The sequence below is a fragment of the Trachypithecus francoisi genome, unplaced genomic scaffold (assembly GCF_009764315.1).
Source record: "Trachypithecus francoisi isolate TF-2019V2 unplaced genomic scaffold, Tfra_2.0 Lachesis_group0, whole genome shotgun sequence".
Lineage (NCBI taxonomy): Eukaryota > Metazoa > Chordata > Mammalia > Primates > Cercopithecidae > Trachypithecus > Trachypithecus francoisi.
The window spans coordinates 162,676,580-162,690,236 of NW_022681453.1; the positions used below are offsets into that span (position 1 = coordinate 162,676,580).

The window sequence follows — 13,657 nt, forward strand, 5'->3', positions numbered from 1 at the left end:
ACAGTACCCAAAGGCAATCACTGGAAACATTTTGGTGCATATCCTCCCAGTCTCTATTCTCTATACGTTTTATATATAAATTTTGACCAGGAGAAGTTTTCAAATTTTATATAATTAAACCTAAGTTTTTTTTACCCCTTCTATTACAATTATACTCATCAGAGACCATCTATATGCTATATTTTCTTCGTGTGTGTGATTTCAATTTCTGTAATATTTAATATTTATTCATTATTAGATAGGAGCCATGGGTCAAACTTGATTTCTTCTCCAAATATTTTATTTTCTCAGTACCATTTTTTGACCAATCATTCTTTCCCATTTATTAAGCTTTTTCTCCACATGAAGATCTTTTGAGGACCATCTACTCAGCCTCCTTACTTTAGAAATTAGAATCAGTGAGGTTGCAGCTTCTCCAGCCTGTAGTTACAGCAAGCTAGTATTAACTAAAAATAAAATTTAATTAAATTTCCACTTGTTATTGTTAATGGTGCCAACAGAGTCCTTTGAGATATCCAAATAGTCTTGATCATTCAGTCACAGAGATCTCTATTTAAAATGAGAGTTTTCTACTACTTCCATAAGATATATCTGCTGTGGTCTTCTATTACCAGTCATCCATAGGACTTGAAGTTTTTCAGTTCTTATTCAACATTCTGAAGTACTGATAAGATTATTACTTTGCAAGCAACTTACATCCTTAGCTTTTAATGACATTGTTTGTTTTAATACAACTATATCCTAAAATTTTTGGTTTTATTTCATGCTTTAGGTGTGGAGAATAAACACAAAGCACAACATAATCTATGTAAATGGCTCTGTACCTGGACATAAAAATTGCTTAGTAAAGGTAAGTATAAATGTCTTCTTTTTTTTCCTTTTTTTTGTTTCTTACTCGCAAGCTGACAAGTTACTGTCTTTATGTTCTATTGTTTATGTGTGTGGATATTTGCCATAAAGTCTCCTTTGACTCATATATGTGGCTTATAGATAAATGGCTGTTTTTTCACGTGTTCTCTACTGAATCTTTCTGCTTTTTAGTAGCACCTGAGTGAAAAAAATGCACAACATAACCTATATTCTATTTCTGTAAAACCAAGAACCTGTAAAAAGGGTAAAGCTGTGTATTAGTTCATCCTAATAGAATGGATGGACTCCTATAAAGAAATACCTGAGATTGGGTAATGTATAAATAAAAGAGGTTTAATTGGCTCGTGGTTCCACAGGCTGTACAGGAAGCATGGCTAGGGAGGCTTCAGGAAACTTACAATCATGGCAAAAGGGGAAGGAGAGACAGACATGTCTTACATGGCTGGAGTAGGAGGAAGAGAGGGAAGGGGGAGGTGCTACACATTTTTAAACAAGATCTTGTGAGAACTCACTGTCACGAGAACAGTAAGGGGGAAGTCTGCCCCCATGATCCAGTCGCTTCCCACCAGGCCCCTCTTCCAACTGGGGATTACAGTTTGACATGAGATTTGGGCGGAGACAAAAATCCAAACCATATCAGGCCAGTGAGCAGAAAGATCTTCAGGAGTATGAGAAAGATATTTGGATAACTATTGCCAAAATAGCAGTATATCTTTATCCTTCCAAAAGGAACATGTTAGCTTTTTTAAAGTGCCCCATCTACAAATGAATGGATAAAGTGTGTGTGTGTGTGTGTGTGTGTATGGCTGAAGAATATTGTAGAGAATGCATACACACACTAAAATATTCTTCAGCCATAAAACAGAATAAATTGCTTTTGTTTGTGGTGATGCGGATAAACCTGGAGGACATTATGTTAAGTAGAATAAGCTAGGCACAGAAAGACAAATATTGTATGATCTCACTTTTATGTGGAATCTGAAAAAGTTGATTTCATCGAAGTAGAGAGCAGAATGGTTTTACCAGAGGCTGGGGGAAAATAGTGGGGAGGAGAGCTGGGGGAGGTGGTCTACAAGCAGTTAGTGACGAAGAATACATTCTGGTGTTCTGTTACATAGTAAGGTGACTGACTATAGCTAATAGTAATGTATATTTCAATATAGCTAGAAGACAGGATTTTGAATGTTATCACCACAAAGAAATGATACATGTTTACAGTAATGGATTTGCTAGTTATCCTGATTTGATCATTATACAATGTATATATGTATTGAGACATCACACCGTATCCTATATATATGTACAATTATATGTCAATTATAAGTAAACCCTGCCCCCACTCCCCCCAAAAATGTTTTTTGGCTTTTGAAAGAGTTACTTTGACAAACCAGAAATACATGAGGTAAAAATTAGAATCATCAAAAGTGGTTAAAGGTAGCCATTTGAGGAGGAGCTTTTTTATCATTACTAGCACCATGCTCTGATTACATCTTTAAGTGTTTTTCTTTAAAAAAAAAAAAAAAGTAAAAAATTTGTACAGATAGATACATTTTAAGAAAAACTCTTTTAAGTTCTCAGAGACTTACTTCCATAAAATACAAAATAAATATTCTGTGTGGGGTTTATTCCAACATAATACAAATTTTCTTACCTCTGAGTTTTGAATCTTCCGTGCTGAAGATGTTTGTATTAGATGTGATGTCAGCTGTTCTCCAGAGTATATCCTTCATTGATTTTCCAATGATAGCAGCAAAGAAATAGTGAAACTTAAACTTCTGACTTTTTAAACTCAGTGTTTCCTTATATATTTGTTTCATTTCTAGGTTCCATTACTAGCATAAGAAATAATTTTTTGAAATCTTACAAGGAATAAGAGTTTTGCTTTTTAAAATTACCTTTCTGGGACACTTCACTTTACTGACTGGATTATTCTCATTTTTCTTAAAGAAAAAAATGCATTTAAGCCAGGCCTGGTGGCTTGCATCTGTAATTCCAGCTACTCAGGAGGCTGAAGGGGGAGGATAGGATAACGTGGCCTCTGGAATTGGAGGCTGCAGTGAGCTATGATCACACCACTGCTTTCTAGCCTGGGCAACAGAGTGGGACCTCGCTTCTTTAAAAAAAAAAAGAAAAGAAAAATGCATTTGATGAATTTTTGTAAGTTTTGTTTTTTCCTTAAGTTTGTGGGTTTTTAAGTTTAAGTAGATTTCTAGTCCCCAAGTAAGGCAGTCATACTTACAATGACAGGTAGTTGAAGCCAGAGGATTGTCATTGTACTTCCCATAGTATTTTGTCTTCATCATGATATGAAGACATATCTTCATATCCCTGGCCCCACATTTCAGATCACAGGTTATAAATAGCACAGTCTAATAAAGGAGAAGGATTATTTTTTGTAATAAAAGTATACTGGATACCAGATTAATTTTTAAATGTCAAATCCTCCTTTTCTGCCCATTTTTCTACATACATGATTCTAGCCGGGTTTTCTAGCCGAACCTTACCATTGATTGCTGTGACTTCTCAAGTACTACCACAATATCTTCTCAAGTACTTCTGCAATATCCCTGCCACCAGCAGAGATGAATGGTCAATTATCGTGAAAAACTATAGTACATACAATGAAATTCTGATGTAGTTGTATAAATAGTTGATAACCAGTAACATTTAGTACTCAGATTTGTCGCCTACTTCGATAAAAGGTTGCTTCCAAAAACTCCATTCACTCTCATAATTGATAATAGTTTGCCATCACTGAAGATACTCAGAATATACACCACAGAGTTCTGAAAGAGGAGTCTAAATACATTTTGAGAAACTGTGGCATCAGAACAATGTCCAGTCCCCTTTGAACTATTAACACACTAGTGAATATATTTTCAGCAAGTATATTTGTATAATAAAAGAACTCATTCTTTAAAAAAATCTTTGAAATATGGTGCTTAAATAACTTTCTTTTGTAACCTTAAAGTATCTGCCCAGGCATTAATTAAAGTATGAATTTGGGGAACATGTTGTAGGTTTGTGTTTTAAGTGGTAAAACTTGCTATGTCCTTTCACTCCATTATTTCCCTTCTTCCAATGACTCCATAGCAGGTAAATTGGTCCTTCCTTGCCCATGGGTTTTGAGCCATTTCCTAGTGGGCAGCCAACTTCATTAACATCCACTCACCTCTTGGGAGCTTTTGTTTCCTCAGAGTACAGGGTTACCAATAACTTTTTTTTTTAAGATTCTAAAGTTAGTAAAGATAGTCTTAGAGATGACCAAGCTGTTTAATTGTCTTGAGCTTTTTGTTTTGCTGTTCGGATTCACTAAATGTATTAATGAAGGCTAGAGAACTATTGTTTACAGCATAATAAGTATAAATGTATGTTATAAAATACTGTTCATTCGTGTTCATTCCTATGTCCTATATATAATTTATTTTCAGATTTGCCTGGTTTTTGTCTGTCCTTCCCCCATATTTTCTTAGAAGATTTAGACTGGTTTGCTGATAGACATAAAAAGAATGAGGTAGATAATTGAGGGAGTCCTGGTGCAGGCAGGGAAATAGTAAACCTGGGGTAAGATCAAATACACAAAAATACATATGGACTGCAGACCTTTGGCCCTCAACTTTTGCACCACCGAGACAAAAATGGTTGAGATGAGATGTCATTTACGTTTCAGATCCATGAATTATAATACTTAGATTTTATAAACAGTGCTTCTATTATCTAAAATATTTATCAGGTGTAATAGTTCTATAAAAGTGTGAAAGCAACTGAGAGTTATCTCTTTGGGTCATTGATGACAATTTTTATTTCTCAAATTAGCACAGAAAGTTTTGTTGTAATTGGTTTTATTGGATTTTTTGCTTGGGATTTATTTTCAATCCTAAATACTGAGCAAATTTAAATTGGTAAGAATATGACTTTTTTCCCTTCTTAAAGTTCAACCCAAGATTAATGGATTGAGGGACAAAACTAAGCAAGTTTACTTTCTTCTGGGTAATTTACTCATAATTTCTTGAAACAATTTTAATATGAGGGATTAAAGTAGATCTGTTTTTCTGTACCAAGCTGTTCCTAGCAGCTGTGTACCTTATTTCAACCAAATTATTCATTTCTTATTGCTAAAGTAATTATGCCTCATTTTACTCTGTGTATACAATTACATGTAAATTTTTTTTTTTTTTTTTTTCTTTTGAGACGGAGTCTCGCTCTGTCACCCAGGCTGGAGTGCAGTGGCTGGACCTCAGCTCACTGCAAGCTCCGCCTCCCAGGTTTACGCCATTCTCCTGCCTCAGCCTCCCGAGTGGCTGGGACTACAGGCGCCTGCCACCCCTCGCCTGGCTAGTTTTTTGTATTTTTTTAGTAGAGACGGGGTTTCACCGTGTTAGCCAGGATGGTCTCGATCTCCTGACCTCGTGATCCGCCTGTCTCGGCCTCCCAAAGTGCTGGGATTACAGGCTTGAGCCACCGCGCCCGGCTAAATTTTTTTAAGTTTACTTATGAATGAAGGCTGTAGAATGAGTCAGAAGTTCTGAATAATCCAATATTTTCCAAAAATAAAGCTCAACGTTTTAGATCACATCAGTACCTATATTAAAATTGTTCAGTCTATGAATTCACAGATATAATTAGAATTTTTGAGAATATATAGAGTTAACAGAACTCTTATAGAGATTCATAGGTCTGTTATTGTTTTTGTTAAATATTATTCTGTCTTTAACTTCTCAATAAGAATGTATGCTCTGACATACATCATGCCGCATTTATTGTATATGAAGATAGGATTGGTTCTTGTTGCTCACACCTATAAGCAGAAAATGCACTAAGGCCTTGGGAATATTCAGTACTAAATCAAGGATGATATAAAATAGTTTCAACTTGATATATAAAATAATCTCAACTTAAAGGCCCTCACCCAAATTTGAAAATGCTGAAGAATTATCTTTAAATCTTCCATCAATACAGGACTTTTTTTTTTTTTTTTTGACCATGTGACACAGAAATACAATCTTGTTTATTTGTTTTATTTGCTGGAGAAATGACTCTTTTGGTAGGGGAAGAAAAATGTAAGCTAATTTCCTTAATAAGAGGTGATATTTTTAATTATGTGCTCTTAGAGTTAAGACTAACAAAAATGCTAGTTTGTCAGGTCATTATATTTGAAAATGAATCCATATAAATGAAATTCAAGTAGTAATTTTAGAGTGTGATTTTATCCTGTGGGACAGTCCTAGAGATTCTTATAAGTTAAGATATAAAGTAATAATTGGTGATTTTATCCTTATAGCTTGAGTTTCTGTTACTGGGTTAGTCAGGTTTTTTAGAATTAAAGGAAAGCATTGACTGAGTTCTTTTTGCTCTATATACGTAACAGTAGTGTTACTCACATTAGAAAATGTAGTAGCGGGTATTTCTTTGATTATGAATAATCGCTGAAAAGGCTACCTTTAAAGAACTTAATTGGTATCACTTACTAAGATTTTTGCCTTCTCTCAGGTCAGAGATTCTAAACTGCCTGCATATAAGGATCTTGGTAAAAATCTACCATTCCCTACATATTTTCCTGATGGAGATGAAGAGGAACTGCCAGAAGATTTGTATGATGAAAACGTGTGTCAGCCTGGTGCACCTTCTATTACATTTGCCTAACATCTTTGAATAGGGCAGAACCTTACATATTCTGTGAGCTTCGATGAGCCAGAGTGATATAATCACCACCAGAAATCATATTCTCCTTTCTTAGTCAGAACAAAAACATGTCATCTTTGTCAGGGGCATAAATATATCATTCGTACGCCCATTAAATTTTGTTAGAAAATTTGCCACATTAAGGCCAGGCGCGGTGGCTCACGCCTGTAATCCCAGCACTTTGGGAGGCCGAGACAGACGGATCACAAGGTCAGGAGATCGAGACCATCCTGGCTAACACGGTGAAACCCCATCTCTACCAAAATACAAAAAAAATTAGCCGGGCGTGGTGGCGGGCGCCTGTAGTCCCAGCTACTCGGGAGGCTGAGGCGTGAACCCGGGAGATGGAGCTTACAGTGAGCCGAGATTGCGCCACTGCACTCCAGCCTGGGCAACAGAGCAAGACTCCGTCTCAAAAAAAAAAAAGAAGAAAATTTGCCACATTAAACATATCAGTTAAGTAGATGGGATTTGCTGGATTTGCTGAAATTGGTGTTTGGCGTATTGGTAAAATATTTGTAATTTGTCAACTCGATTCTTTCTTACTGCATATTTCCCAAGTTAAGATGTCTATAAATTTAACTTTTGTTAAAGTTTTGTCAATCTTTGTGAAATAGTGGTTGTGGAACAGTAGAAAACCAAATGGGGACTATGGTGCAACATATTTGGGTAAAGAAACCATTTGCTAAAATGGAGAAAGTAAATAGATTTTTATTTAAATTACAGAAACATATATGTTAAAGCCTGGTCAAAGGAAAGACAGCAAAATCATAAATTATGGGTCCTGTTTACATTTTTGTTAGGAGAGGTGATTACTTTGTAGTTTTATCACTCGATTATAAGATCAGTGTTGTTGTTTTGTTTGTTTGTTTTTTAGAAAGGATTTTGCTGTGTTGCCCAGGCTGGAGTGATCTTGGCTCACTGCAGCCACGACTTTGTGATCTCAAGTGATCCTTCCACCCCAGCCTCCCAAGTAGCTGGGACTATAGGTGCCCACCACCATCCCTGGCTAATATTTGTAATTTTTGGTAAAGATGGGGTCCCACTATGTTGCCTAGGGTGGTCTTGAACTTCTGAGTTCAAGCTTTTTACCTTCCATGGCCTCCCAATTTGTTAGGATTACAGGTATGAGCCACTGCACCCAGCCTACGTTTCAAAAAGAATTTATAGTGATCTAAGATTGTATGTTCAGACTTTTATTAATCATTTATTAATCAAAATGCTCATGGTTTGTGGGTTTCTTTTTAATTGTATGAAATTAACATGTATTTACTAATGGCTACTCATGACAAATAAGCTTAACCATGTGTATAAGCAGACCTCAGCTTAAATACTTGATTTCCTCTGAACCAAATTCTTAATTGACATCACCCCATAGGTTTGTTAGTCATAGTGTTAGATCTCCATGTGATATACTATCCTGGTTGTATCACATTTTTCACTTTAAATCCAAAGATAGCCACATTTTTAAAAAGTTTTTATTTATACTTTATCTTATTTCATTAAAAACATGGCAATTGATATGAAATCCACTCAATAAAATAGAAAAATAAGAGAAAAATATTTAAGATAATGTAAGTTAGAATAGGCGGTATTTTAGGGAAGGAATAGCGTCAATGTCATATAGATGAGCAGGCTATGCTGTGCAGAGTTGTTATATTCAGATCGTTTGGTTTTGAGCTTCCTGGGTGCTAAAGTAAAACATTATTTGTTACATACTGTTCATTATTCATGAGTTTGAATAGTGATAATAGACTGTCATAGTCTTTTAACTGGAGTAGATTACATTTAAAACCACCACACCATATTTGGTTAAAAAAATATATCAAACTAGAAATTTGTTGACTTGTTAAAAGTTATCTCTAGTAATCATCATATACAAGGGTAAAATGCTAGAAGAATTCTTTTCAGGGATCAAACAAGGATACCCTCTACAACTTCTATTCCATAGTATTCTTGGGTGCCCTAGCCAGTGCAGTAAGACAAGTAAAGCTAATGAGATAAATTGGAAAGTAGGAGCAAATCTTATTATTTGTAAGAAATATTTACCTAGAAGATGAAAGGTAGACAACTGACAAGCTATCAGAACCAATAGAGTTGAAAAAGGTAACAGTACAAGATTAATATACAAACATATAGCAATATTTTATGGGAAAATGGATATTATTTATAATAGCAATTAAAAAATCACCTAGGAAAAGCCTAACAAGAAATATGCTAGGGTCTTACATCCTTTTTTGAAAGATAAGAAAACTTCAGTAATGGAGAAAAATATCATGGCCATGAATGGGAAGGTTATGTTGTAAATAATTCATTTCAATCCTGTTTTAAAACTCTCAACAGGACTTAGAGCTAGTCAAACTGATTCTAAAATTCACGTGAAAGTGTAAATTCAAGAATAGCCACTACGTCAAATGTTACACATTAGTTAGATATGCCCCCATACTATGCTTAGGAACTTATACAGACATACCTTAGAGATATTGTGGGTTTGGTTTCAGACCACAGCAATAAAGCAAATACCACAATAAAGGAAATCACAAAATTTTTAGTTTCCTGATGCATATATAAGTTATACTGAAGTCTATAATGTGTTTCAATAGCATTGTATCTTTAAAAATATACATACCTTAATTTTGAAATGTCAGAAAATGCCAAAGATCTTCTGAGCCCTTAGCAAGTTGTAATCTTTTTAGTGGTAGAGGGTCTTGCCTCAAAGTTGATGCTGACTGATCAGGGTGGTAGTTTCTGGAAGGTTGGGTGAGTGTGGCAGTTTCTTAGCATAAGGCAATGGACTTTGCCACTTGATTGACTCTTCCTTTCACAAAAGATTTCCCTGTAGCATGGAGTGCTGCTTGGTAGCATTTTGCCCGCAGTAGAACTTTGTTCAAAGTTTGAGTAAATCCTCATACCCTGCTGCTGCTTCACAACTAAATTTGTGGAATTTTCTAAATCCTTTGTTGTCATTTCAACAGCATTCACAGCATCTTCACCATAAGCAGATCCCATCTCAGGAAGCCACTTTCTTTAGTCATGCATTAGAAGAAACCACTTTCTTTACTCATCCATAAAAAGCACCTCCTTATCTGTTCAAGTTTTAGCATGAGATTACAGCAATTCAGTCACATCTTCAGGCTCCACTTCTGCAGTTCATTCCTCCACTGGAGCCTTGAACCCCTCAGAGCCACTCTTGAGAGTTGGAATCAACTTCCAAACACCTGTTAATGTTGATATTTTTACTTTCTCCCGTGAATCGTGAATGTTCTTAATGGCATCTAAAATGGCAAATCCTGTCCTGATGGATTATAGCAACTTTATATATTAAGGACTATGTCTACTGTAACCTTACAAAACATGTTTCTTAAATGATTAGAGTTTGAAAGTCACAATTACACGTTTATGCATGGACTACAGAATAGATGTGTTAGGCATGGAAACATTATTCTTGTAAATCTTCATCTTGACTAACTTAGGTGCATTGTCAGTGAGCTGTTATCTTGTGAGACAAATGGACAATTATTTCTGGGAGAACATAAAATCTTTTTCCTGCATTATTTGTGAGAAATGAATCAGTATATGAAAATAGCCAGTTGCCCAGACATAAGATGTTTCGACGAAGGCAGGGAACCTTCTGCACTTAAAGAGCCTGCCCCAAACTTACCACCTTCTTTCACTATAGTTGGTGGTCTGTAGATCTGTTTTTGAGTTTTAAAGTAACATTTTTGATCACCTTCTGGGATTACAGATATGATCCATGTCTTCTAGAATAAGGGAACAAAACTTTCAGTCTCACCCGCCAACCCCAACCAGTCCCCACTGCCAGCAGCTTCTACAGATGCATATCCTTTGAAGAGGATCTGGACTCCATTCTGACAAACTGAGTGGCCCAGATGAACTGGATTCTTCTCTCCAGTTGTGGAATACCTAAACCAGTCTGCCTAGTCCAACACTACTAAATGTGATTTCCCAAGAACTTTAGGGTTACCATTTCTGGCTACAGCACAGGCATTTTGCCTCAGCAGCTGTCCTCAAATGTTCAGCTCAGAAATGGAAATCTGCCTACTGTAGATAGGGAGTACATGGTCCCAGTGCTCTCCTGCTCAACTCTGTGCATCCCAGGCAGTACTAGAAGCCTGCTCTTGAGCAGTGCTGACCACTGGACAGATATGATGGCAATTCAGTTCTCAGCAGTGGAGCCATCCTGGGCCTGAGTTGAGCTTGAGTTTGATTTACTGTTTTAGATTTTGTCTTGAAATGGAGAACCTTTTTGTAATTAAACTTCATTCAAATTAGACATTTGTTCCAGCATCCTTGGTACTAGCTATTTGGAATAAAATATGGAAATACTGAACTTTGTATAATTCTGTAAGCCTTAGAGAGGCCTACAGATTAAGGGATACTTTAAGAGTTACACTACTGGTCATCCCTACTCTCCAAGACCTTTATCCTACCTGCTAGGGTAGCCGAAGCTGAAATGCAAATGTTAATTAGTCCTATTTCCACAGTGGCCCCTGGCATGGGTAATTGGATGATGCCAGCTGTCACAAACATTAAGCTATAAATGAAAGTATTTCTTACAGCAAGTATAAGGATATACTTTACAAGAGTATTAAGCATTTCAGAGTCAGTAGTGCTTTCGCAGTCTTTAATGGTGAGGTACAAATCTGCTTTTCAACTTTCCTCAAGGGGTGGAATATAAGGATGGCTTTTACAGCTGATTTACAAAGGTAAATTTGCAGATGGGACCTGACCATGTTTCAGCACATATAGAGAAATGTGTATAGAACTATGGCGTGTTTTTCTAGTGTAAAGAGTATTAGAACACAGTCACACACACGGAAGTTGAATTCGTACTTAGGGTTCCTCATATGCAGAATGAATTCTGCTAATCTGTAGGCTGACTTGCCTTACATCCAGTTGCTTATTTTGTTTTACTACTACCACTACTAATAATAATAAACAAACCCTCTTTGAGAAAGAATGTGTCAGAGTGAAGTCTCTCCTGATTCCAGCAAGATTGAACCTACGCCCTAAATCATTGCCCAGAGAGAGAGAGAGAGACACTGTTGGCTGTGTCACAGTGAAAACCCATCATGGGAAAAGAGCAGCATTCAGATTGCTGACTCTGAACCTGTTATTTGGACCTCTGGGATGAATACCTTCAAATGGTTGTGTTATTCCTCATTTTTGTCAGAATAGAAACACAGTGTGGGCTTCCTGTGGCATTGAGTCTTGCAAAATTGTTTTCTAGCCTGGAGTGTGATGTGCTTCTCCTAGCTACATTATTTTTCTATGGCTGATTCTTTTCCCTTGGTAGGATGTGTGTGATTCTAAAAATGCCTTTTACTGCCGGTTTTGCCTGAAGGTCACCACTTGGGAAGTTTCCCCCACTTTTGCAGGAACTATGGCAAGAAGAATGTTATGTTTCTATTATGGTACTTACCATGATACTGCTTATCCTGCTTTTATGAACAGTTTTATAGTGGAGCCGTTTCGTGATGAGGCAGGGCATGTTGCTGATAACTTTTACTGAACTGCTGAACCAAGAGAGTGAAGACAGGCAGACAGAAGCAAGTCACTATGCTATGAGGCCACCTTGGGCAAACATCTTCAATAGCTTTATTTTTATTTTTATTTATTTATTTATTTATTGAGGCAGAGTTTTGCTCTTGTTGCCCAGGCTGGAGTGCAAGGGCATCATCTCAGCTCACCACAACCTCCACCTCCCGGGTTCAAGCAATTCTCCTGCCTCAGCCTCCCAAGTAGCTGGGATTACAGGCATGCGCCACCATGTCCGGCTAATTTTTTCTATTTTTAGTAGAGAGGGGGTTTCTCCATGTTGGTCAGGCTGGTCTGGAACTCCTGACCTCAGGTGATCTGCCCACCTTAGCATCCCAAAGTGTTGGGATTAAAGGATTAAGCCACCAAGCCTGGCCTTCAGTAGCTTTATAATCATGTGTTACTTCATGGCTACCTGTTTTCTAAACGGGAAGAAGTTCTTCACATGAGAGTTTATTTTACTAGTGATAGATAAAGCTTCTCTCTTCAGGAACTTTCCTTAAAGTTGACTTTACTGTAACAACAGACATTTCTTCAGTTTTGAGTTTTATTGCTATTTCTGCTAGAACACCTCATCCACCAGCTTGGCCCCATAAATGATAGTGGTCTCTCAAAGCATGCCCTACCAGACAAATGAAGACTGCCATTCAGACTTTGCCTCCAGCAATTACCTAGGATTCCCTGGAATGAGAGGACTCAGTGTCATTATCCCCTCCAGAAAACAGCCAGTCCTGAGCGTGCAGGGTTGCCAGCCTCAATTTCATCATTTGCTTTTCTGCTTTTAAATGTTTGCAAACAACCGCAGTCCATGTCACATGTTTTATTCTTTTTAGATTAATGAGGTGGCCTGTTCAAGTTAGACAGGCCATATTAATCTCAGTGAATGTAGTCCTTAGCACCACAAAAGCAAACAAATGATTTTAACTGGACAAAGTCTTGGCACAGTAGGTGCATGATTGTTGCTTTTTGAATTTGACTGGAGAGTGAGAGTTGTGATTTTGATTCTCCAAAAGCAGACTCTATGAGCACCAAGTATATTTTAGGTCATTTAGAAAGTTTGTTGTTTGAACAGATGAAGATAAGACATCAATATTTGACACTGCACCAAATCTGCTTTATTTCAAAAGGAACTAACTAAACACTTCATCACAGAAGTCCTGACAAAGATGCACAGATGGCTATATTAACGAGACTGTGTCAGAATGAATAATAATACATGGCTGTACTGAGAATCCAACATAAATTTCCTTATCTAAAATAGTGGTTTGTTTAAATGATGAAGCAAAGATGGCATCGGAGCTGTTGGCCGACTGTCCCTTTTTTTCTGTTAACTGCAAAAGCACTGAATCTGATGCCCTACCTTGTGGGGTAATGGTGTGCTTATCTCCCCCTCTTCAAACAGTTTGGCACATTGCTAATAACAGCCAGCCTACTGCTAAAATATCATCAGTGACAGAACAGAAGAAATGGATATTTAGGAAAACATAAAGCTTAGTAAGTAGGCAAAAAAAAAAAAGTACTGATAGAAAGCAAATAAAGGAAAGAT

The 13,657-nt window shown here is 36.8% G+C and overlaps 1 protein-coding gene across 2 annotated transcripts in view; it reads left to right on the plus strand.

Annotated features, from left to right (window-relative positions):
* Window positions 1–6,689, plus strand: part of MRPL3 (mitochondrial ribosomal protein L3) — a 40,811-nt gene extending 34,122 nt beyond the window's left edge. For both annotated transcript variants that reach the window (XM_033212673.1, XM_033212674.1), the window contains exons 9-10: window positions 773–850; window positions 6,361–6,689. In XM_033212673.1, coding sequence (XP_033068564.1) covers window positions 773–850; window positions 6,361–6,513 — 231 coding nt within the window. In that variant the 3' untranslated portion in view covers window positions 6,514–6,689. The remainder of the gene's footprint in view (window positions 1–772; window positions 851–6,360) is intronic.
* The last annotated feature ends 6,968 nt before the right edge of the window (window positions 6,690–13,657 follow it).